The 25,124-nt window shown below is 34.7% G+C and overlaps 1 protein-coding gene across 6 annotated transcripts in view; it reads right to left on the bottom strand.

Moving 5' to 3' along the window:
* Positions 1 to 921: 921 nt before the first annotated feature.
* CSMD3 (CUB and Sushi multiple domains 3) overlaps positions 922 to 25,124 on the bottom strand; it is a 703,323-nt gene continuing 679,120 nt past the window's right edge. For 5 of the 6 annotated variants that reach the window (XM_080578052.1, XM_080578051.1, XM_080578050.1 and 2 more), the window contains 8 exons: positions 19,084 to 19,195; positions 17,514 to 17,693; positions 13,260 to 13,325; positions 10,802 to 10,960; positions 7,555 to 7,667; positions 6,303 to 6,390; positions 4,420 to 4,555; positions 922 to 3,044 (listed from right to left, as the gene is read on the bottom strand). In XM_080578052.1, the coding sequence (XP_080434178.1) occupies positions 2,885 to 3,044; positions 4,420 to 4,555; positions 6,303 to 6,390; positions 7,555 to 7,667; positions 10,802 to 10,960; positions 13,260 to 13,325; positions 17,514 to 17,693; positions 19,084 to 19,195 (1,014 nt within the window). In that variant the 3' untranslated portion in view covers positions 922 to 2,884. Of the gene's footprint in view, positions 3,045 to 4,419; positions 4,556 to 6,302; positions 6,391 to 7,554; positions 7,668 to 10,801; positions 10,961 to 13,259; positions 13,326 to 17,513; positions 17,694 to 19,083; positions 19,196 to 19,219; positions 19,497 to 25,124 lie in introns of those variants that run through there. The other variant, XM_080578053.1, reaches the window with a different exon arrangement.

Here is a 25,124-nt window from a genome sequence, read left to right on the forward strand (position 1 = left end):
ATAGGTTATTTCATAGCATATGAAAATTTGGCCACAATGTAACAGATTTTTCCCTTTTTGGAATTAACGAATTTGCTCTAGAACCCTTCTGAAAATAAAACATGAGTTCATGGCCCTTGTAATATCAATTTTTACAGTGACTCCTTGCTTTCTTTTCCAACGCATTTAATAACACAGTCTTAAGTAATTTCAAAGCGTGCCTGAAATCAAAGCGTGCCTTTTCGGTTTATGTGCAGCACCAAATTTGCAAAGGATTAGACTTTTTTTTTTTTTTTTTGTTAACCTAGTTTTCCTATGAAAAGCATTTCAGATGTGGATTTGTCATCCACTTTCCATGCCTGCAAGTAAAAGGGGTAGATAAAAGGCATTCATTTTTATAGTAAAATAATTAAGATCTCCCCCCCCCCCCCCAAATTCAATAAGACATCACTACTTTTTAATGCCAGAAATGACTATATACAATTGCATTACCCTTTAATACATCTTGTACATTTCTGCAGAAAGGTAGCAAATTTTAATGTACAAAGTGGGCTGTCTACAACTTCAAGAAACACTGAACTTGTCTTAATTTGTTTTTTCTCTTGAAGTGAAAACAAAAATCTGTGCTTTTTACTGGGTTGACAAGTACTAGCCTTTTATATTATTTTCTGGAATCTCCTTCAAGTCAAATAGAAAATTAATTTTAGTAAATAAATTTATTCATTACACTCATTATTTTTTTGTGAAGGTAATCTAGGGCTTGCCACTTCATCTAAAATTCACATGAAGATTTAGAAAAAAAAAAAAAAGACTTTAAGATTATTTTAAGCCCCACAAAAATACCAAATTATTAATTTTGTTATTTTCTAGTCTTCACACCTGAAATGAGTTTAAAGCTCATCTTCCAAAGAAGAAACATGGTTAAAAAAAGCAATTGTCCATTTTTATTTTGTTTACATTGCACTGAAAATTTACATCATACTTTTACAAATCCTTTTTTTTCATAAAAATATACTTCTTTACAAAAGTGTATGCATTAATATAAGAGGAGTAGCCAGTTGCAGAAGAAACATTTTAAACAATCTCAAATGTATTAACCTTAACATTAATGAATGAATTATAGTTATTGCAGTCATTTGAATAAACAAGAATAAATAACAACCAATGGTATAAAATATAAAACAGCATCCTTTTAGTAGAATACAGTTTGACAGAGTTGTATGAATATTCAAATAAAATGTTGTAAAATGGTTTATAAGAAATTCATCAAACATTGTAGAAATCCAAGCAGCAGTCCTGGGTACAATGATTTTTGGTAGGCACTCTCTATTACGGTAATAAAAAGTTTAGATTTTCACAGAATTATTAATGTCTGAAAGGGACAATAACAGATAATTTACACTGGCTAACACACAGCATTTGTGAGTCATGCTATAAACGGAAGACAATGACCTACAACAAATAAATTATCAAATTGCCACTGAATAATTCTTTTATGAAGTAATTGTGAAACTAAAAACTAGATTTCCTTGGAAGTGGGTTTGGAATGTCTAAAACTTGAATTTGAGGGCTGTAGAGTCTGAATTGTCCCTAAAATGAATGGATTGTCCCTAATAAAGTCATGGCTTTATATATATGTATATATATTTAATACTTTTATTTTCATTGCACTATGGTAATATATTCAATTTTAAACCATTAACTGTAAGGATTTGTTTCCATAAAATATGGACATCAAATAGATATGAAAACACAGTATTTCCAAATTATAATTGCCTCTTGCCTCGTAGGTTTGATCCAAAGTTCACTGAAGTCTGTTAGAATCCCATCAACTTCAATGGAATTTTAGCATGCTCTGTGTATGCATTCTGACAGAATGCTGAAAGAATAAACTGATGTGATACAGTCTAGTTTAACTGACAAATGAACTCCTGCAATTTTGATATATGGATTTGATTCCTAATGTTACTGTAAACTGTACTTTTGAACTGGAAACATTAAATTATGTTTTGACATTGAAAATATGGTAAAATGGTCACTCTTTTCAATGATCAACAGTGACACATGACAAAGCTCAGTTCATCTTAGCTACTTGATTGGAAATTATGTCTAATTAATTGTATGATTGACGAAATGTAGAAACAGATTTACATCCATTACCATTTCTGGGTGTTGTCAGTGGAAACAGAAAAGGAGTTTGACTTAGAACATGAAAAGGAATGATGTGAAGCACAGAAAGAAATTCATTAAATAAGAATCTGACATTTTTGTTTTTCTTCCATGATGTAACAAGAGTAAGTTGTACTTGCTGATTTCCAAATGCTACCTCCTGGAGTTAAAAAAAACACAACTGTTCTGAGAGAAATAAATTGCTAAATGGACTGAATAAATGAAAAAAATGGTACAAACCCATGAGAAACATGTAGCATATGACTGTTAAAGAGAGATCAGTGACCTATTGTCTCCTGTAAGTATAGCTCTTATTTTCTACCTATATCTTTTTTTAACCCAGTCCCTCTATTATAATTTTTATAAAGCACAGAAGTACTGATAGTGGATGCTCCTCCAATATATGCAAATACATTTTATGTTTTAGAATAACCTCCTTTTTTAAAAAAGCAAATAAAGTGTGAGTTAGCACTCATGGAGTGCAGCAGTTTTTTTTTTTTTTTTTTTTTGTAAAACTCTCCATGGTAAACATGAAGATTTCTGATCTAGTTTATGAAAAACAAAATCAAAACAAAATAACCACAACCAATTCTTTTCTATCATCCTCAGGAAAAGGTGACCCACTATATCCTGAAAAGTGTGCTTTAATTTAATTTTTTTTTTTTTTAATCAGTGAACTGTGTGTGCACTGTGTTGTGTTTCAAATTCCAAACTTTGAAAACATATCATTACCACATTATACCATTGTGCAAACAGTGTTCAAGTTGGGGTCAAATCGTACCGCTTTTCCTTCCACAGATTTTGCATTTGTGTCATACATAGGGTTTTCAAAAGCAGCTTGTCCATTATTATTTTCATGTACAGAGCATCCTGTATACTGTGTTTTAGGTGCAGTCCTGTTGAAGAAAGACAGGCTATTCAGTCTAACTGCAGTATTCTGTACTGACATGACATGGCTTAAAAATTTGTACAGAATTTATCTCCCAATTTCAATTAGGGGAGATAGATATAATGTATTACGATTTATTATTTTTTTTACAGTATGTTTCCTAAGAACTAGCACACCCTTTAATCAAAGTATAAGGTATTTATGATTCATTTGAAATTGCGCTCATTTGAAAGCTAAGTTAACAACCCAAGAAGAGGTAGATATTTCTCCTTGGATGATCATATGATAAATCATTAAGAGTGCAACAAAGTCTTGTAAAAATGCACTAATTCATGATCCAGATAACTGAGATATTCTTTTTTCCTTCTGGAGACTCAACAAGTTTATTGAAAACCAATTTATAGCTGAAACATTTTATTTCTTAATAAACTCTCAAAATATCAAAGTTTAATCCTCTGAAAATTTGATCTATATTGTTATGCAAAATGCACACTATTGTAAACCATTGATATAAATTGGAAAGACAAGTGATTATAGCATGTTATTAATAGCAAATGTATAAAAAAAATTCTTAGGCATCTACATTCCTTCACATTCTGAAGCAGTTCAAAATCAAATGGCACCATGTGAAAATTATGGTACACATTTTAAAATAATGCAGTATATATTACAATGATTATTGTCAGACAAACAGTAGTAAATAACTATTTTTCTCAATTAATAGGCAACAAATTGACTTGTTATTAAAGTGATGAAATTCTCTTTAGTCATCTAATGCTGTATTGCTATAGGAAAAGAGTAATTGAAACTAAGTCCAAATAATTGGATTGCATTGTGTTGGATTGGATTGGAACTGGTCTCAATATCATAAACAAAATTTGAATGTAGACTAATAAAACTGAGAAGACTATTGTGGCTATATAACTTAATTACATATGAACTAATAATTTTAGATGCAGAAACAGTTCCATAATGAAACTTCTCACTAGCATAGTACCTGCATATACTCATAAGCCATTAAACAGTGTAGGCATTAAAATAAATTATTCAGGCTATGATTCACAATTCTGTTACATGTCAAAACAAAATACAGGCAATCTACTGTAAATACACACAAAGCCTATTCCTTATATTATTTCTCATATGCCAATAATTAAGAGCATCCATGATTTTCTAATTTAAATAAGTATGAATGAAGTTACTGCATGGTACAATAACCTGATCTCTCAGTCACGTCAGATCTAAAATGTGGTAGGAAGGAATGTCTACATGCATATTTTGCAAACAGTCTGTGGTTTTGCTCAACTCTTTACACTTAAAAGATCGAAGGTGATAAAAAAACAAGGTAATACAGAAATTCTATATACATAGCTCATACTTACCTTTGTTTATAAAGATAAAAGCCAAATCCAGCAAATATGAGGGCAAAGAAAGGCACAAGGATAGCAATGGCCACTGAACTACTGTTTGTACCATGTGGTTGATTAGAAGAATTTGAACCCTCAGACACGTTAAGACCTAACAGGAATAATAAGAAAAAACAAGTAATATATCTGTGATTTTTTTTCCTGACACCTACTACTTCATAAACTTCATAATTCAAATAACATCTTGTGATTGTGTCGTCATAATATGTTCAGCTCTATACATACAGCTGTATGCTGAGACCACCTGGAAACTAAATATAGTGGACAATACCATATACAATTAATAATGACATGCAAAATGTTAAGAGAACAATACAAGTACTCTGGGATATTAATTATCTTACTACATAATTCTGTATGACAGTCAAGTTTTTGGTGTTATTACTACACATTAATGTACTGTGCTACAAAAAGTCAAATGTAGAGCAACCCATACATTAGATTGATTATATTATTGATAACATTTGTGTATATTAGGAAGAATAAGTACTGCTTGTATAAATAGCAAACATGATTTAGAGGAAAGGGTAAATCACCTGAAGAGGCAAAATGAAAATTCATCATATTGATTTCATTAGCTGTTGCTCTTGATACACAAAGTGAAAGAGGTAGAAAAAACTGTGAAGAGCTAAAGTCACATATTGATGAAAAAAATAAGAATATGATCTGCTGCATGGTTGAGGAACACATAAACTACTAGATTATCTACAAAGCCAAAATACACACTTTTTAAATATGAAAAAGGGAATACCAATGCAGCTTCAACATTAAGCTTTAAGCTTTGAATTAGACATTGTAAGAATTGCATTGTTAAGTTAGTATTTTCTTTCTAGATCTCACAAGGCAATATCTATAAATTATCAAAACAAAACAAACAAAAAGCACAACAGATTACCAATATGCTAAATACAGAAAAATGAATTACATATTGTGAGGAAAATTGTCTGGGAACAGTGATCAAAGTATTTTGTTATAGAAAAATCATGTTTCTTTGCGTGTTTCTTTGCATGAAATAACGAAGTGGTAAACATGATAAACAAAGTCTGTTCAATGATTGTAAATCAAAAGAGAGACTAACTTCAAAGGGAGACTGTTGACTCTCATTTAGTTGGTTATTGACTTGATTAACCACGGTCAATGCTAGTATTTTATCATTCAAGAATTCAGCATTAACAAAATGAAAATTGGGGATTGAAGGAGAAATATCATAGTTGTATACAGTATCAGAAAAGTAAATGAAATTCTTCATCTTAAAATATTTCCAGTTATCAGTGCTGTCATCTTCAAATAAATAAATAAATAAAATAAAGACTATGTTCCGTGTAGAAGTGAACCTGCAGAATCAAGAAGTTGATTTTTAGGAAATAAATCAGTAAGATTATGGTCTTCTTACAAGCAACATAAAGATTTACTTTAAAAATATTTAGCACTTTCACTCTAATATTTAGGTGTAATATTTAGTTGTAATGCCATTTCAGCACCATGAATAAGAGGACTGTTTATCAGAGCATTCTATAACTTGGGCTTTCAAAATAGTTAATTATATGTGAAACTGAATGCATTTTATACACATTGTTAGAAAAACGTTTTTCAGGGAATTACAAATGTATAGCTACATTAAGCAGTACATTGCAAGAAACCTGTAACTCCCTATAACTTCTGACGTAACACTCTTTGTAAGTTCTACTTAAATGTGATTTTAAGATATGAATATCTAAACATTCCATATAATGTCAATAATGTTAACATCCTGCAGATGCCCTTATGCTACTGGATGTAATAAAACAGAATACTGAATACTGAACAGTGAAATGACAATGACAAAATTGTCTGAATACCTAATCTTTGAAGTCCAAATTGCCCATAGTCTTTACCCTGGATGAATCCTTGAAAAACATATGTAGCTCCATCAGGTTCAGCAGAAACCTGCAAACAAAAAGTACTCTGAACTAAATGTGGAAAAAAATATTACAAGAGTCTGTTTGGAAGAGAAATATCTTAATGTGTTTGACCGGTAGCTGTTATTCCCCATTAAAACACACTTTTTTTTTTTTTTTTCTTTCTAGGAAATTAATGAAGTTCAAAAGGAAAGACAGAGCTGTTATGGGCACAACTTAAAGCATGCTGGCTTATGGTGATCTCTACTACTTTATATTACCTCTAACTTTTGTTTTGTAAAACCAACCAACCAACCAAAAAAAATATATTTCTGGCAATTCAAGATGTTGGTAGTTCTAGGTATCTTACATACTTTAAAATTATCTGATTTCTTAGGAAGTACACAGCAAAAATTGTATCACAGGTAATCCCTAAGGATGCAAGTACTCAATAATCATCACTTTAAAAGTACATAGAAAAGACTTTGCCTTCAATTGACAGTTAGTTGCTTTGTTATTACTCAGTGCTCATCTCAATAACTACATAATTATACACTTGTAGAACAGAAGAATATTGAAGGAGGCTCTGGAACAAAACCAAAATATGCTAGTATAATGACTTGGGGAAGGGAGGAAAGAGTTATGATCCTATGAATTATTAACCTTATTACGGTTAAATACATTCTAAAATAATGCATTTTATTCTAATTTATAGGTACTTCCTTCCCAGGATAGTTACTAGGTTTAAATTCAGTGGTCCCAAGGCAATTTCCTTCAAGATTTTCCCTTAAGTTTCCCTTTCTCAAGGCAACAAGCGTGTCTTCACCAATGATCCAAAGCTATGTTTACACTGAAGAAAAGAATGAATTTCTCAGGTGAATTTCTAACTTTGGTGTAAAGCAATCTGTTTGAGCTTTTCCAAGATCAAAATAAAAACAAAACCAAACAAAACAATCATTCAAATAAGGACAATATGTAAATAGCATATGGTATATAGATAACACACAGAACTCTATTATGTACTTTTGTATATTTTGTTTAAACTTAAATATTTTCCCAGAACTTACAATGAATTTTTCATTTCATTTAGTGAATCAGTATCTTTAACAAGATTCCAATTGGCAAGCCTCAGCATTTTTTTGGTGCAGAACGTCAGTGTGATTTCAAATAAAAAACTTGCTTTCTCTCTCTTTTGTAGCAGAAATATACTCACAAAACCATCCATAGCCCATTTTTCCTCTTTCAGCTTGCTCATGGATGTATGGGAGGGTGCTTTAATGAGATATATGTGGAGCATCAGCCGAGCTTCCTGACTTTTATAGACTCCTGTAGAATAGAGGTTTTAAAATTCATATTTGTGTTGTGTAGAGAAATTATTTCATCTTTAAGAATAAGCATTTAATTTCTTGCCTTAAATAGGAAAACAGGAAGAACAGGTAGCATTTTCACCAACATTTTATTTTAGCAAGATATATTATTTTGTGACTTTTTGTTTTAATTATTACCTTAGAATTTCAATAGGAACTGGTTTTAGTCTTTAGAGAGGACAGGAGGGAATTCCCAATACACACAGCTGTTACTTAACAATTATGGTAACAAAACATGCCTTAGACAGAACAAGCCTTGACAGTAGTTTGATCTGAGATGAAAAATGCTATTCTGAATAAGGCAGAATGTATTTGAACTAAGCGTAACCACTTTCAAGATTTGTAATTTATCTATCAGGTAAAGAAGGTGATATAGGAATATACATATCTAAGAGCTTTTCCGAAAGCTGAATTAAAAAATTCTGAATTTGAAAATATTTCATAAAAATGGTTCTCATCAGCGTTAAAACACAATTTCTTCCAGAAAAAGACAAGACCTGTATATAGGAGGAAGGAAGAAATTCTGACACAACTGAATCGCTTAATATTGCAGTACTAGAAAAAGAAGAGAGAATGGATAGCACAGTTTTCCAACTAGAACATCGAGTTTTGTATACATGGTCAGAATAAAATGGTTGTGATGTAAATGCATCAAACTGAGTTCCAGAGGAGAAAAAATAATTTTAAAAATGGTCACATCTGTCTTACTGACGGCTAATCTGAGAAAGTCAAAAATTTGTAAAATGGAAAGATATCATATGCCCAGACATATCCCAGCTAAGAAAAGACATTTTACTCTGTCCTCTATGTTAGGACTTACTCACTCAAGGCTCTTACTATAGACTTTGGCAAGAGATGGGAACCACAAATGTTCATTTCTGGTTAAGATGCAAATTTCCTAGCTCTATTCAGAAGCATCAGTAAGAGAGTGGGCAATAAGATTGCTAATTCGTGTTTCTCATTTCCATGCCTAAAATCACAGAACAAAAGTGCTCTCCACATTAAGGATAAGTGATTACCCTATAAGAAGTATGAGCTAAAAAGAAGACTTTTGTGTTAACATTACACAGAACTCAAATTAATGTGCCTTGATAACATAGGGTTTACTCTCATGTTTTCAGGACTGCATTAACATCACATAGTGTTTGGTCACTTCAGAGCTTGGACAGTGTGCATCTAGATATTGCTTTGAACTTGGGGGGAAAAAAAAAATCAATCCCATCTGCCGTGCATGTATTGCATAAACATACATTAGGAAATGTTTGCATGAGGCTGAGGTCTTTCGTGAGTGTACATTGTCACAAACATTAGTTCTGTACACTCAAGCAAGAATATAGAGATTTATTTTTTATTTATTTTTTTTTCTCCATAGACAAAGGCACCTCTGTCCTCTGCTCACTAACAATGATGGAATCACAAGCATTTCTCAGTGAAAGGCTGATGTGCTTCTTCAGTGCTGGCAAGTTGTTTTCCAGTGTACAACAGTGTTTTATCTGAGCTAAATCAATAGGTAAAAGCTGTACCTTTCCCTTCTCTTAATCCCTATAATAGCATTGCTATTTTCACTCACACTAACCTGATCAAATGAACATGCCCGTTTTCAACCTGTAACAGACATGTATACTATAATCACAGTAAGCACGGGTGTCAAAATGAAAAATAAAATTAAAAAAAAAAAAGGCAACAAATGCTAGAATAAAAAACAAACAAACAAAAAAAAAAACAGTGAGAGCTGCAGGAGGAGAGAATTACTTTTCTTTTTGGAAAACCTCAAGTCAAATATAAAACAACTTCTTGGCATCTCAATGTCTTTGTGTTCCATCCCTGCTTCCCTGACCCTAAGACACTCTTTCAATATATACACTCTCAGTTTTCTACATATAAAATAGGGATAAATTAATTACCCAATGAACTGTGCATTGCTTGTATGTAGAGTACAAATGGGCATTTGCAATAATTACATGTGTTCATCTGAGAAAACCTTTTGATTCAGAGTAGGTCGCTTGGGTAAAAAAAAAAAAAAAAACAACCAACCAACCAACCAACCAACCCCCCCAAAAAAAAACAACAACAAAAAAACCACACACACAGAGCTTTAAGGTTTACAAATCCTAATAATGTGAAACACTATATTTGCTGCAACTAATGCCCTTATGGAAATTACATTGTAGAAACTAAACAGACATCATATGAAAGATTAAATTCATAAAGACAGTAAAGATGGTTAATCAGAATCATGGTTAATCAGAAATTATTTTATGACACTTTTTAAAATATATTTTTAATATCAATATTCTGTTATGCTTATTCACATCCCTGTTCTGTAGCCTGCTACTCCTGTGATGTGACAGGTTCGTTGTCTGTGTGGCTCAATCAAGGAACTGACAGAATTAGAAAAACAAAACAAATCCAAACCTATAAACCCAAACATTTTTACAGTCTTCATGTTTTCTTGCTTGTCAAGCCATATCTGTGGTTTCTGATGATGGTTCACAATGCAGAGAGCTGCACATATTGTTATGCCAACCTAACCACAGCACAAGTGCCATACCATACCATAAACAAATACTGCGGTCAAGGGCTTCTTCTAAAACCACTGCAAGATGGGTAGCAACTTTTTTTCAACCATATCAGCCAGTCTAACAAAAACTATCATCTCTCTTTGTTCTCCATGTTCTTTAATTATCTCTGCCTTGCCAAGTCAACATGTTGTTTATAAGTCAATAATAGGCTGTTGTATGAAAAATTCTTTTAAGCCATTTAAGAATTAATAACATTTAATGAATAGCAATTTAAGTTTACTTATAACAATTAAGGAAGAATAATGTGATTTAGGATGAATTAGTGGATTAGAATTCTTCTACTCCTCATTCCCTATTAACTACAAATGTAATACAAAGCTGGGAAAAGAGAAGGAAAAGGTAGAATAATCCTTCTTCTGAAAGAGAACTGAAACAGAATTAAAATTTCTCTGATAACACAAGACAGTTTCCAGCAGATGTTAAAAACTTAAGTGTTATGAATAAAGTTAGAGGGAACCAATGCATATAAGACAGAAAACATTAACTGAAATTAATATTTCTCATCCCATACCTGAAAGCAGCAATTCCATATTGCTGTTTGTAAGTGTTGCATTTACTCTTCCTGAAGTTGCATTGAAACTGGTGACTGTCAAAGTCATGGGCTGTTTCTTGCTTTTGTAGTTGTAAGAGCCTTTCCATATATAATTTGGGGCAAATACATCATCAGGAACTATATAGACATCAAACATATTTCAATACATATTTCAATATTTCGCACTTATGAAGTCGATCATCCAACAAAATATACAATAAATATTAGCATTTTCTCTACTTTACCCTCTCTCCTTGTAGAATCATAGAATCATAAAATAGTTTGGGTTGGAAGGGACCTTAAAGACCATCTAGTTCCAACCTCCCCGCCACAGGCTGGGACACCTTCCAGTAGAACAGGTTGCTCAAAGCTCCATCCAGACTGGCCTTAAACACTTTAGGGACAGGGCATCTACAGGCTCTCCAGCCAACCAGTGCCTCACCACCCTCATAGTGAATAATTTCTTCCTTATACCTAATCTAAACCTACCCTTTCAAAGTTTAAAACTGTTAACCCTTATCATGTCACTACTCTCTAATGGAGAGTCCCTCCCTACCTTTCTTAAAATCTCCCTTTTAATGTTGGAAGGACTCTATAAGGTGTCTCTGGAACCTTCTCTTCTCTAGGCTAAATAACTCCAACTCAGCCTGTTCTCATAGCAGAGGTGCTCCAGGCCTTTGATCATTCGTGGCACTCCTCTGGACCTGCATTAACAGGTCCATGTTTTAATTTTCCTGGGCACCCCAGAGCTGAACGCAGGACTCCAGGTGGGCTCTCACAAGCACTGAGGGGGAGAATCACCTCCCTTGACCTAGTGGCCCTGCTTCTTTTGATGCAGCCCGGAATACAGTTGGCTTTCTGGGCTACAAGCACACAATGCCAGCTCATGTCAAGCTTCTCATTCACCAGCATCTTCAGTCTGTTAAGCCTTATCTTCACATATAAAACATACAAACCTGGCATTAACATTTATGAAGAAAAAGTATTTGTACTGAAGAACACAACCACAGCTGTACCTTCATTTGCTCCTTTCCTTAAATATGAACATCTTTTAAAATAAAACTAACTTCAAAAAATCTAATTTAATGGCTGTAACCAAAAGACCAGATTTCTTTCTCTGCAGAATATGCTAGCACAGACAGGGAGGGACATACAGCTAGGATTAAATTTTGCAGAAATTAACATATATTTAAATATTACAATCTTTCTAAACATATTTGTATGACACTATAAGATTATAACCAACTTCTTTATTATGTAGTCATATTTTATTTAATTAAGAATATGTATAAGAATTTTTGTCTTGTCTCCAAATGCTTTAAAACTTTATGAGCTTCACCAGGAGAAAAATAAAATTCCTCTAATTTAAAAATGAAAAAAAGATCACAGGCTGCAGGGAGAATAAATATGATGGCTTTATGCATTTACATTTAAAATTTGTCATTAGCCGACTGTAAAATGATTCATTTAAGTAACAGTATTGTTCAAAAGTAATATGTTACCTATATAGCAATACAGATAAATGCAAATCTTCAAAGTCTTGACATGAGATATGAGATACCATTTAAACAACGAAATTGAAGGTTCCTTAGAATGTCTTTACTACACTTTCCAAAGACAATATAGACAATATATCAAAATTAGCCTTATAACAAATCATCAATAATCAGCATATTCATATCATTTGGAGTTACTCTTCTTTAATTTAAAGTTCTGTGTTAGCGTGTACATTGGCATCTCACGTCAAATAAGCACACAGGAATACTTGCTCCTTTCTCTCTCAGGATGTCCCAAAATTCAAGAGTGAGGCACACCGGAATACCTGATAGTTTTCCTTCACTGTTTATTTTATGGGCCACAGACATAAGGTGTCTTCCCTATATAGCTTTCCTGGAGTTTTATCTGTGTATATATACAGGCATTTTTTTGAAAAGTAAACCCATAAAAACATAACACCTGCATACTGGGCCTGTAAGCTACAAGCAAGGAAACTGCATGGTGAAAACAATCTGATACTGCTACCTGTTACGCCTGCAACTTATTTTCCCAGTTTCAGGAAAATGGATCTTTATGTACTCTATTTGCAATTTACTTGGGATTGTACAAAAATTTTCCAAATGAAAAAACTAGTAACATGCATACCAAGCAATATATCGTTAACACAGTTATGAAGCTAAGTAAAACATAATAAAAAAGAAATTACAAAAAACTAACCTAAAAAACTACTTTTTAAATCTTTATTCATATCAGTAGGCATATAATAGGGATAAATTCAAAGGCTAATTTTAGTTAAGGAAATTTCTCTCTTAAAAATACTTTATTCTCTCTTAAAAAACGTTATTCATTCTGAGTCACTCAGTGCAGTCTCACAAATTGATTCTGTTTGTCTTTTCTACAGAAATATTGTTTAAAACTATAAACATGTGAAAGGATTTACCACTTAATTTGGGACTTGGTGTTCCCAAAGCTGGTCTGGGATCCTTCACCAATATTTTGGAACCAGCTGTTAGAAAGAATGAATGACAAAAAGACAAAGCATGAGCAAATTGGTTACTCAAAAACTAGGAAAAATAATTTCCATAATGGAATTCACTTGTTCCACAGGATTGAAGATGATGTTTCAAACTCCAAGCACAAATGATATTTCAGTCAATATTGAGCCTTAGTATCACAGGAGCACGTACACATTGATTTCTTTTGTTGCCACATTTTTGCCAAATTTTCAAAGTTACCCAGATGCTACCAAGTCATTTGTTAATACCCAACACTGCAGGCATTCACTTCAGAATCCACATTTCAGAATTCACAGTCTTGGACTAGGCATCTAATATGTGAGATGTCTTCTAATATTTGATCTAAGGCAAGTTTTACGTTTTACATATGTATATTTAGTATTTATATTTATAATATGTATATATATAGGGATTCATATAAAATAGCACTGTGGACAGTACTTCGACTGTACAAGCAATGTAACACCAAACAGTGAAGAGACAAATGCATTTTAAATCACGTTCCTCTTCAGGACTTAATTATCTTCAGCAGTATTGAGAGAAACAACTTGTGTTGAGGAATGAAAACCCAAAGATGCATGCTCAATCTCTTAAAAATTGAGAAGATCACTGTTTCTTTAACGAATAACAGCAGAAAGAAAGAAACAAATGAGGCTGTCCACAACTGCTCAGGTGATTTGAGCGCTAGAAGTCGGAGACCTGAATTTCATTTTTTCCTGCCTAAAGCAGAAAGTCTGAAGATGATCATAGAATAGTAGAATATTAAGGTTGGAAAAGACCTTCAAGATCATCTGGTTCAACCATCCCCCTACCACCAATATCACTCACTACATCATGTCCCTAAGCACCACGTCCAACCTTTCCCTGTGGGTATTTACCCACAGGGACAGTGACTCCACCACCTCCCTGGGCAAACCATTCCAATGTCTGACTACTCTTTCTGAGAAGAAACATCTCCTAATTTCCAACCTAAACCTCCCCTGGCGCAACTTAAGGCCATTCCCTCTAGTTCAATTGCTCGTTATCTGTGAAAAGAGGCCAACCCCAGCTCCCCACAACTTTCTTTCAGGTAGTTGTAGAGAGCACTGAGGTCTCCCCTGAGCCTCTTCTTCTCCAGACTAAACAGCCCCAGTTCCCTCAGCTGCACCTCATAGGACTTGGGTTCCAGACCCTTCACCAGATTCATAGCCCTTCTCTGGACATGTTCCAGGGCCTCAGTGTCTTGTAGTGAGGGGCCCAAAACTGAACACAGCACTTGAGGTGCAGCCTCACCAGAGCAGAGTGCAGGACAATTACCTCTCTGGTCCTGCTGGCTACACTATTCCTGGTATAAACCAGGATGCCATTGGCCTTCTTGGCCACCCGGGCACACTGCTGGCTCATGTTCAGGTGAGCATCAACCAGCACACCCAGATCTTTTTCCTCTGCACAGCTTTCAAGCCACTCTGTCCCAAGCCTTTAGCATTGCATGACTTTGTTGGGGCCAGAGTGCAGGACCTGGCACTTAGCTATGTTTAACCTCATCCCATTGCCCTCTGCCCATTGATCCAACCTGTCCAGGTCCCTCTGCAGGGCCTTCCTACCCTCTGGCAGATTGACACTTCCCCCCAACTTGGTGTCATCTGCAAACTTACTGAGGGTGCACTCAATTCCCTCTTCCAGATCATCAATAAAGATATTAAAGAGGATGGGCCCCAACACCGGTCCCTGGTGAACACCACTGGTGACTGGTCACCAGCTGGATTTCACTCCATTCACCACTACCCTTTGGGCCCAGCCATTCCGCCAGTTTCTAACCCAGCAAAGAGTGTACCTGTCCAAGCCATGGGCTGCCAGCTTCTCCAGGAGAATACTGTGGGAGACCATGCCAAAGGCACATGTCATGATGCAGTAAATGCAATAGGGAAGTGACATTTCCTTCAAATGAAACTATTTTATTTTCCAGACAGTAATTTGTATTCACTGGGGTATAAAGTCACACATTTCTGTCTTCCATTGTAAGATACTCTCAGCGCTAGGTTCCATTCCTTGTTCCAGTGGTTATTTAAACATTTTGCATTTTGGATCTTGGCTTGGAAACCAGTTATTCTCTCTCTCTGGTCAATACTCTAAAAAACTAGACAAGAAAAGCAACTTTTCTTTCCCTGAGTGGAATGTTCTGCATAGCAGGAAGTTTCATCAGGAAGAACTGAGAATATTTTTCTTGAGAGCACCGAGAATAACTTTTAGCTTATTACAAAAGGCTTGTTCTTGGTATATAGATTAAAATTGGCAAACAGGGAGGACAGGAGGGCAGAATTCAACCTAAATTTCTCATGGCTTGCTGATTGCTGTTACTACTGATTGGTCTCTATTTCCTCTCTCTTTTGAAAGAAGCTTGCTGAACTTCATTGAACATGTTTGATTTGGAGGGTGTGTTTCAACAGCATATGCTTTTTGTCTGCATCACTCATGTTAGAAATATCTGCATCATAGTTTCCAAAGAGCTTTAGTACAATCAGCTTCAAGTTAATCGGCCTTGTCAAAGTGGATACATTTCTAGTCAAGTTCAGAACTGAAATTTTAAATACAAGATGAAAACTAAAGCATGTTATCTATGGTGTTCAAGTTTCTAGATACAAGCATTTGCTAAACAAATCTTTCAAAAGATCAGTTTTGTATTTAAGATTCAAAATCCTGCTTCGTTTCCACTACAGATCCTTTTATAGATCTCAGCTCTGAGTCCTTCATTCCTTTTCATCCCTTTCCAATTTATTTTTGAGATGTTTACCATCACAGGTGAACAACCTAATGTAGTCCTCTTTTCTGTAGGAGGGATGATTTACCCATCTGTGTAATAGGTGAGATTGAAAATATTTAAGAGACATTTTCCTTTATCTCATTAGTTAATTCATTACAATTTGTTGCTCATTCTTACCTTTCAACATGGACAAGAAGCAAGACCACTGAGCCTAAAAATTATTCATTTCAATAACGTTTCCTCAGGACATTGGGAAACTACATTACATGACAAGGTAGATACACTCACAGTTACCTGTTTTGTGTTTGTTTCTTTTGTTTTGTTTTGTTTTGTTTTTAATTCTCATAAAGGTTTCTCACTATCAGGTAGACAGTTAATATGACTTGTTTCAACATAATCAACAGAAAATTCTTGGATTGAAATACAACCCACGAAGTACATTTGGCCTGCTATAACACTTCCAGAGTACTAATCAAGTCATGAGCTTCTTGGCAGATTACTTTCTAACACCCTTTCCCAACACTCTGCTCTGTTTTCCCCCAGCACTTGCCTGGCATTTAATGCCAGGACACCTGTTTGTGTTTTTTTTAGTAATACAAAATATTAACTTCCTGTGAAGTAAATTCCCCTTCCAAGTGGCAGCATTTGGTCATATAGCCTCTGAATGGCTCCATAAAAGCCCTGGTGATAACTACATCTGGAACATTATGTATCAGTAATCTGAAAGGTAGTTTAATTATTCAGGAAATGGAATTCCAAACAGTTGCTATACTTGAGGATGTTTCTTATCTCACATGAAAAATACCATTCTCATCATGATTTTGCCATGAGGTTTTTCATGCCATGCCACCACAAGACAAAGTACACAGAAAAAATAAATAAATCTAAAACCTAAAAAAAGTGAATGTTGGAAAAGCAAAGTAAATAAATTAGTTTTGTTTGTGAGTAGTATATTGCTCACATATGAATACAAAATAATTATAAACCCTATGGATTAATCCCATGCAGTAATTTAGACACCTGCTTGGAGTTAGTATGCATCCTTCTCTAATATTGCAATTGTCATAGCTGTCTTGCAGCTGACACAGTCTCTTTAAATAAACTCACCCTTGTCTAGGCTTAATAGGTATGTGCAAAAACATTGAGGTCCTTACTCCACTGAGCTTATCAGAATGTAGACCACACCTGACTCAGTCAGAACTTTAAAAGCAGGTGTCAACCTGGTCCCCAGAATTATATCTGGAATCGACACCTCTGTGCATGCAAATGAAACACAAGTACATGAAAGCATTTGTCCCATTAAACACAACTGACAAAGGATTAGATGTTCACCCTCCTAGTTCTCCTTACCATTCTGCCTCATTTTATTAGACTGCAAGTAAAGAAAACTGTTGAAATGTGAGAGATGAGCGATGCAGTGGGAAACAGAAGAGCTTACCTTCACAAACTGGAACTTTGCCAGTCCATGTACCATCAGACCTACAGGCTCTATGCTCTGATCCTCCTGCCAGGAAGAAGCCTGGCTGACAACTGTAAATCAATGTATAGCCAAGTGAGGGAAGATCCATTCCTGCAACATTTGCATGAGATGGTGTTTCTGGTTGTTTACAGCTGTGAGCTACAAAGAAAAGATAAAATATCCTTCAGTCAAAATGGTCAAAATATTTCTGGAAAAAAAATATCAATATCCATTCTGAAAGGTAACTAATGAAGAAAAAAGCTTCAATAAAAATAACATATTAATATGTTTTAAAAAAATAGTTTTAGAAGTTATTGTATAGTCTATGATTTATTGTCCTGAGACTATAAATACATTCTTGAAAGTGTTTTTTCCATCTTCAAAAGACAAAGAACCAGTTTAAATGCACCCTTGCACATCTAAAATTGTTAATCTGCATACATGAACACAAACAAAACACATTTTATCATAGTAAAAAGCAATCCTGATTTGTGACTTACGTGACTTGTGACATAGAATAATAGTAAATAAACGGGTCACTTCAAAAAATACTATGAAAGGTCAAAGTGGAATGGTAAGCGAGGCAAGTTTTAACTATCATACACAAAAAATAATTACCAACCCTAATCTCATGAAAAGTGTTTTACATCTTTAACAACCACCGGAGTCTGAGAGCCTTGTGTTATCTCAAAAACAGCATAGTTCCAGAGTATGAGCAGACCTTGGCTTTCAATACACCGAGCTACTGATTAGGTGTTTGCTTAATACTGTTTGTTTGCACCAATACTGTTTTCTTCTGTGGATATGCTCACCATGCACTGCTTTTTGAAGTTTTTCTGTAAGGTCAGACCTTATAAGGTGAGACTGTTTCCAGAAAAAATACAGCTGACTTGCTGAAGAACAAGAAAGATTACCTATGAAGTGTAAAAGATGTAAGAAATGAAATGTTGCCTGCTGTATGCAAGTAAGAAGATTCTCTCCATTTCAGATTTAACAAATTCCAATTAAAAAAAACTTTCTTTTTTTTTCCTTCTTAAAATACCCTGAGTACCTAATTGGGAAACAGTGCAAACTCTTTGCTAGACCTGATTGTAAATTTCTAGTCCAGTACAAGGTAGGATTGTCTATGGCTTTCCTGCATGGCCTGTTCTCGCCACCTCTTCCTGACTCTGCACACTCTTCATTGGAAGGGTTGCACTCTCTTAGATAGAAACTTATTATTTTCACTATTTCTCTGGTCAATGGGCTGTCTGTGCTTCAAAAAGGATCAGATTTAATATGACTCAATACACTGATACTCTCATTATTTTTCTTTTTTACAAATCTACAGGCTATTATAGAAAAATTGTTTTACAAAATTTCTTTTTTCATTTCTAGCTGCTGTAAACTAATAATGCAACTTTATAATAAATTTAGTTTAAAATACCTATATTTAAAAATATGGTACCTTTATAGAAATGTTACTGTAACTAAGTAGCCAAGAGAGAAAGAAATTAACAAATAATTTTAGGATTAGCATAAAAATGTAGTCCACCTATCAAATACTTACGTATACATTCTGGCTGAATTCCACTCCATGTAAGATCAGGAAGGCAAGTTCGTGTTGTTGATCCATGGAGAAGATGTCCTTTCTTGCACTGAAATTGAACAACATTTCCCACCTGTTGAAAAGTAGAAAGCACAGTTATATTGCTATGAGGAAATAACCTTTTTTTTTTTTTTTTTCCATATCTGACAGCAAACTCCCTCACATAATACAGGCTCGATAAATTGTGGTACCCTTTCTGTAAAAAGTAAATTCAATCCACATAGGATACTGATATGAGATAAAAGAATTGCTTCATTCTCATTAAAATTACTCTCTCCACAAACCAAAATCCTCTGTGGATAAGAATCAAATCCGTGTGTCCTGTGATCTCTCTGGCATGAGATGACTTTCCAGGTCTGGACTTCCTCTGCCAGCTAAAAAAAAAAAAATTAAAAAATGACCGAGCTAGGAAATCTGGCAGCAAACCAGGACAGTCACAGAGCTGTAACGGGCAATAGATTCTACTGGACATTTGGTGAACTAGAGCCACCTTTGTGGAATGCTGTATGAATTCACAAGTTATAATGAGAAACCTTTCATTAGAACATACAAGGGCTTGTCAACAATGCTATCTCATGCTTCAGAAACTATAAGGTTCCTAAAATATTTTAATTTTCCTTTTTCATCACAAGAGATAAAAAAAAGAATCTTTCTTTACACACACATAATAGAAACCAGAATGTAAATACAATATGATTTATAATAGTAATACATCTGATATTAGTTTTTAATTATTATTCTTATTATAGGTTTGTGTTTTATAAAATATAAAATATAATTTTTTAGTCAGTAATGGTTTGGGCATAAACATAACCTGGAATAACTTGTTCAACATGTTCAGTCATTACAATATAAGTCAAAATGCAAACAATTTCCAATTTTGATCAAATGCAGGGAAATTAGATTTTAAGGACACCATTTGGGGAGTAGTCTGTTACATGCTGTGAGTGGAGGACTCAAATATTAAGGTGTGTAGATCATATGTACTATTCTGTAGTCACCGATATTACTATATTTATCCACTTATGTTCAAACAAGAAGTTGAAAAGTTTGAATTGTATGTGGTTATTTATTTATTTATTTAAAATATTGTTTAAATGTAAAATGTTTGATTCAATTTGATGCCAAGGGTAAAATATAGATGCTTTCACAACAGCTTAATCCTGGGAAACAGCATTTCACTACTACACATAGTCATTTGAAACTTTATAGTACTATCTCTTTCCAGCTCAAGCTTCTCATCAGAATGAAATTTAATAAAAATGCATGAAATACAGATAGCAGCTAATCAACACAGTGTATGATTTAAAATTTGTCTCTATTTATTTATTTACAGTGCTCACTGGACTATGTAATTACTTTTAAAAGATTTTGAAGAAAATATACTAAATCACTTTCATGATTAAGCACATAGTGAGAAAACACTAACAGTTTAAGTTGCACCAAACAGAAACAGAAGTACTCTTTAACTTATTTATTTACTTGTTTATTTGTTTGTGATAAAGACCTTAGTTAAAACAACCACCATCAACATATTACTTTACAAGAAGTACTAGTCTTATAAAAGATTTGTTCAGTTTAGTCATCTAACAAAGCAATCTGCATTTGCAACTATACAATGAACACCTACCCTATTTAATCTTTACCTATCAAGGAAGACGATACTTTGACACTGTTTTTTAAATCAGGACTCTCCTACTCCTCCTCCCCACAGTTGCCTCCCCCTCCCACCAAAATAACAGCAATTCTAGTGCAACTGTTAAATGTAGTTGCTTAATATGAATAGTAATTTAATTTTCTTTCCACTTTATTCTTTCAAAAATGACTTTGTGATCTTCCTGAATAAAAAAGTATTTGAGAAAAAACAAAACAAAACAAAACAAAACAAAAAAAAAAACAAACCTTGACTGTTTTGTGAAATGGAGAAGCTATACATCATAGAAGCCAATGAGAAAAAGATATCTGACTTCTCGTTTCCAGATACATAATTCTAAAGTGTAAATTAGAGATTCAAGCTCTGGTAGTCAATAGCAACTCCAGGAATAGTTGCTCTATGGGTTTAACTCCTTAGTCAAACTACATAATTTATTCCAATTAACATTTTATGTGCTATATGCTCTTAAAAAAAAAATAATAATCTTTTTAGTGTTCAACAGTTCTTAGGATTATCTTTCATAGATTAGCTCAACATCATTTAAATATGGGCAATATTAAACCAATTAGATAACATCAATCCTGAAACTTTCAGCTACTTTTGGAGTCAATCATTTAGCACTTTTTAAGTAGGGTATTATGTAAAATATATTTTTTTCATTGTATAAAATCTCTTCAGAGAAATAAGAACTCAATAGATTAAAAACTGTACTGAGTGTACTCAGTAAAATTCAGCATATTACAATTCTACTCATCTAGAATTGAACCAAAAAGTTGATACTTTTTGAGTTGAAAGGGCTGGAAAATTATGTCCATAAAGTCTTTAGACCTACAGGACACAGTGCAATAGTGAAAAATGGAGAAGTTGTATTCTTCCAATTTTCTGTGACTTCTCTCTCTTCTTTAGCTGTCATATTCATGACTTTGGATTAGTTCTTTATGAACTGACTCCTTGGCTGGACAGATACACTGAAGATAAACCATTCCACCTGAAGAGAACCAAGAAATGCACACAAATTTTTCCACAAAAAAAAAAGATGAGTATACAACTCATCTTCACTGCATCTCTGTCTAATATATAGCTTCACTTGACCAGTTTGTTAGCCCAGTACTAGAAATACATCAGTGAGATAAGGAAACGGCTGTTCAACTGTCAACCCTGTTTAACTATCTTATTTTCCTTTTATGACAAGGTTATCCATGTTGTTAACCAAAGAAAGCCAGATGATGTAATCATCCTGGGGTGCATCAGACACAGCATTGCTAGACAGTCAAGGGAAGCAATTGATGAGATGATGATGGTTGATGAAAATCTGAACTTGGTTAATGAGAAGCTCAACACGAGCTGGCAATGTGCACTTGCAGCCCAGGAAGCAAACCATACCCAGGGCTGCATCAAAAGAAGTTGAGGCCAGCAGGTCGAGGGAGGTGATTCTCCCCCTCTACTCTGCTCTCACAATACCCCCACATGGAGTATTGCATTCAGCTCTGGGGCACCCAATCCAAAAAGGACATGGACCTTTTCGAGTGAGTCTAATAGTGAGTCTCACAGAAGAGCCACAAGAATGATCAGAGGGCTGGAACACCCCTCCTATGAAGATAGGCTGATAGAGTTGGCATTGTTCAGCCTGGAGAAGGCTCTGAGGAGACCTCATTGCAGCCTTCCAGTACCTAAAGGGGGACTACAGGAAAACTGGGGAGGGACTCTTTGTTAGGGACTGTAGTGATAGGACAAAGAGTAATGGTTTTAAACTAACAGAGGGTAGATTTAGATTAGATAGTAGGAAGAAATTCTTTACTCAGAGGGAGGTGAGGCAGTGAAATAGGTTCTCCAGAAGTTGTGGATGCCCCATCCCTGGCAGTGTTTAAGGCTAGGTTGGCTGGGTTTTTTTAGCAACCTGGTCTGCTGCAAGGTGTCCCTGCCCATGGCTGGGTGGTTGGAACTAGATGATCTTTAAGGTCTCTTCTAACCCAAACCAGTCTATGATTCTATTATTCTATGATTGTCCTGCTCTACTCTGTGCTGGTGTGGCCTCACCTCAAGGTGCAGTTTTGTGCAGTTTTGGATGCTACAATGTAAGAAAGATCAAAAATCTATCAGAGAGCATCCAAAGGAGGGCAACAAATGTGGTGAAAGATCTAGAGCGCAAGACATATGGAGTGGCTCAGATCACTTGGTTTGTTCAACTTAGAGAAGAGGAGACTGAGGGGTGACCTCAGCCTGATCTACAGCTTCCTCATGAGGAGCTGTGGAGGAGGAGGTGCTGATTTTTCTCTCTGGTGACCAGTGATAGGAAATGAGGTAACATCATTAAGCTGTATCAGGGGAGGTTCAGATTGGGTATTAGGAAATGTTTTTTCATCAAGAGGGTGGTCAGGCACTGGAACAGGTTACCCAGGGAAGGGGTCATAGCCCCAAGACTGCCAGAGTTCAAGAAGCATTTAGACAATGCTCTCAGATATATGTTTTAATTTGCAGTATACAGGGGTTGGACTCATTGATCCTTGTGGGTCCCATCCAACTCAAGATATTCTATGATTCTGTGATTCTATGGCTCTAGCTGCCAACCAGAGCCTAGGAAAGACTGAGTCGCTAGCATTCTTCATTTTCTAAAAATGATAATAATAATAATAACTAAAAACTTGGTCTCGCAATCAGCTGTTGCAATAGCACCTTTTCTATCCAAAAGAGTAACTACTAATGAAGCCCTTTTCCTCATTTCCTCTTTCTGTTTTAAATAAACAAGTAAGTCAACAAAACAAAGCAACAAACCATCCATTAAACTAGATGTCAGTTTATATTGTACTATATAACCATTTTATGTAGGTCCACAAAGTAGCACCAAAGATACAACAGTTGACCTTATGATGAAGACATTAGAATTGCTATCATGATATTCAATAGCAGGTTAATGAATAAATTAATGAATGAGTCTCCCTGATAGAAGAGAAAAAGAAAAGGAAAAAAAAAAAAGAAAAAAGAAGAAGAAGAGGAGGAGGAAGAAGAAGAGGAAGAGAATTACAAGTAATTGTTTTCTAGTGTAGAACTCCCTTTTGGGAAGTCTGCTTTGCAGACTGTCATTACTGTCATGGCAGAGGCACCAGGTGGCACTACAATACTGTGTTCCATGGACTCAAAAATTCTGTGTTGAGATCTTCTGTATTGTTCAATTCATTATAAACATTGTATAGAAGTATTGGTGGGAAGAGCTGAAGAAACAGCCTAAGTATCTAAATCTGTAATCTCTGTTTTTAGGGAGGAACGATTCTATGTGTAAAAGTGTTTGTACTCAATCCTGGGGAAGGGGTGGTGGGGGAGAACAAAAATGAAAAATATTTTTTTGCATGCTGTTGGATTGTCTCTGTTCCATAGCTGCTTCTTCCATTGTATCAGTTATAGTTTTGATATTCAATTATTCAATATCACTAACTTCTCCTTTGCTGAGAACCAAAGACCATGTATTTGCTATATCCTAACAGAGAAGATATAGTAATTAGGAAAGAAAACGCATAAACACAATCTGCAACCACCACTTATTAAAAATAGGATAGTACTTTAGATATATATTTTAACCAAAATATTATAGTAACATATAATAATATATAATTATTTTCTTTTTTTCTTTCTTATATTCTGTATAAGAATACAAGGTATTTCTAGCTGTCATGTGTTACCCCAGAATCAGATTTTCTTGGTCTTTAATTTATCAAAGAACATGAAGATACTCTAACAAGCTTCTCCATCCCCTGCAATCCATGTCAAACTACTAAGGCAATGTCTGTCCTTTCTCTTCAGTAGCTTTTAGCATCACACTTAAATGAATGGAAACATAACTTGTTAAATCATTGGTATCCCAGTACTACGGTATTGCTGTATTACTAGCACCAGGCTATTGAGTTTGCAAGACCTCTGGGAAGCTTAACAGGCTTCCTTTCTCAGAACTTGTCTTGATAACCTTGGAACATTTTTTGGTTATTTTTTTAACTTGGATGAACTGAAACATTTTTTTCCTCTAATCACTGTCTGTGACTAATTTGTATCCTTTTCTTTCTCTTTGTATGGTACAACCACAGCTTTATATCCATAGTAGTAACAGGTAGCTATCGTGCAAAATGAGATATTTACCACTAATGTGTGGCAGTATAGAGAAACATAAGCCTGGCACTGATATGATAGCCATGAGAAATGGGAACACAGGTTGCTGTGAAGAAGACTGCAGGTGTGGATGCGATAAGTAATGGGACACAGGCTTGGCACTGGGGACCTCATGGCATCACATGGCACTTGCAGGGCAACCAGGCGATCAGGCCCAGTCAGCATGGGTTTATGAAAGGTAGGTCCTGCTTGA

This window comes from Anser brachyrhynchus (genome assembly GCF_964034855.1).
Source record: "Anser brachyrhynchus genome assembly, chromosome: 2".
NCBI classification, from domain to species: domain Eukaryota; kingdom Metazoa; phylum Chordata; class Aves; order Anseriformes; family Anatidae; genus Anser; species Anser brachyrhynchus.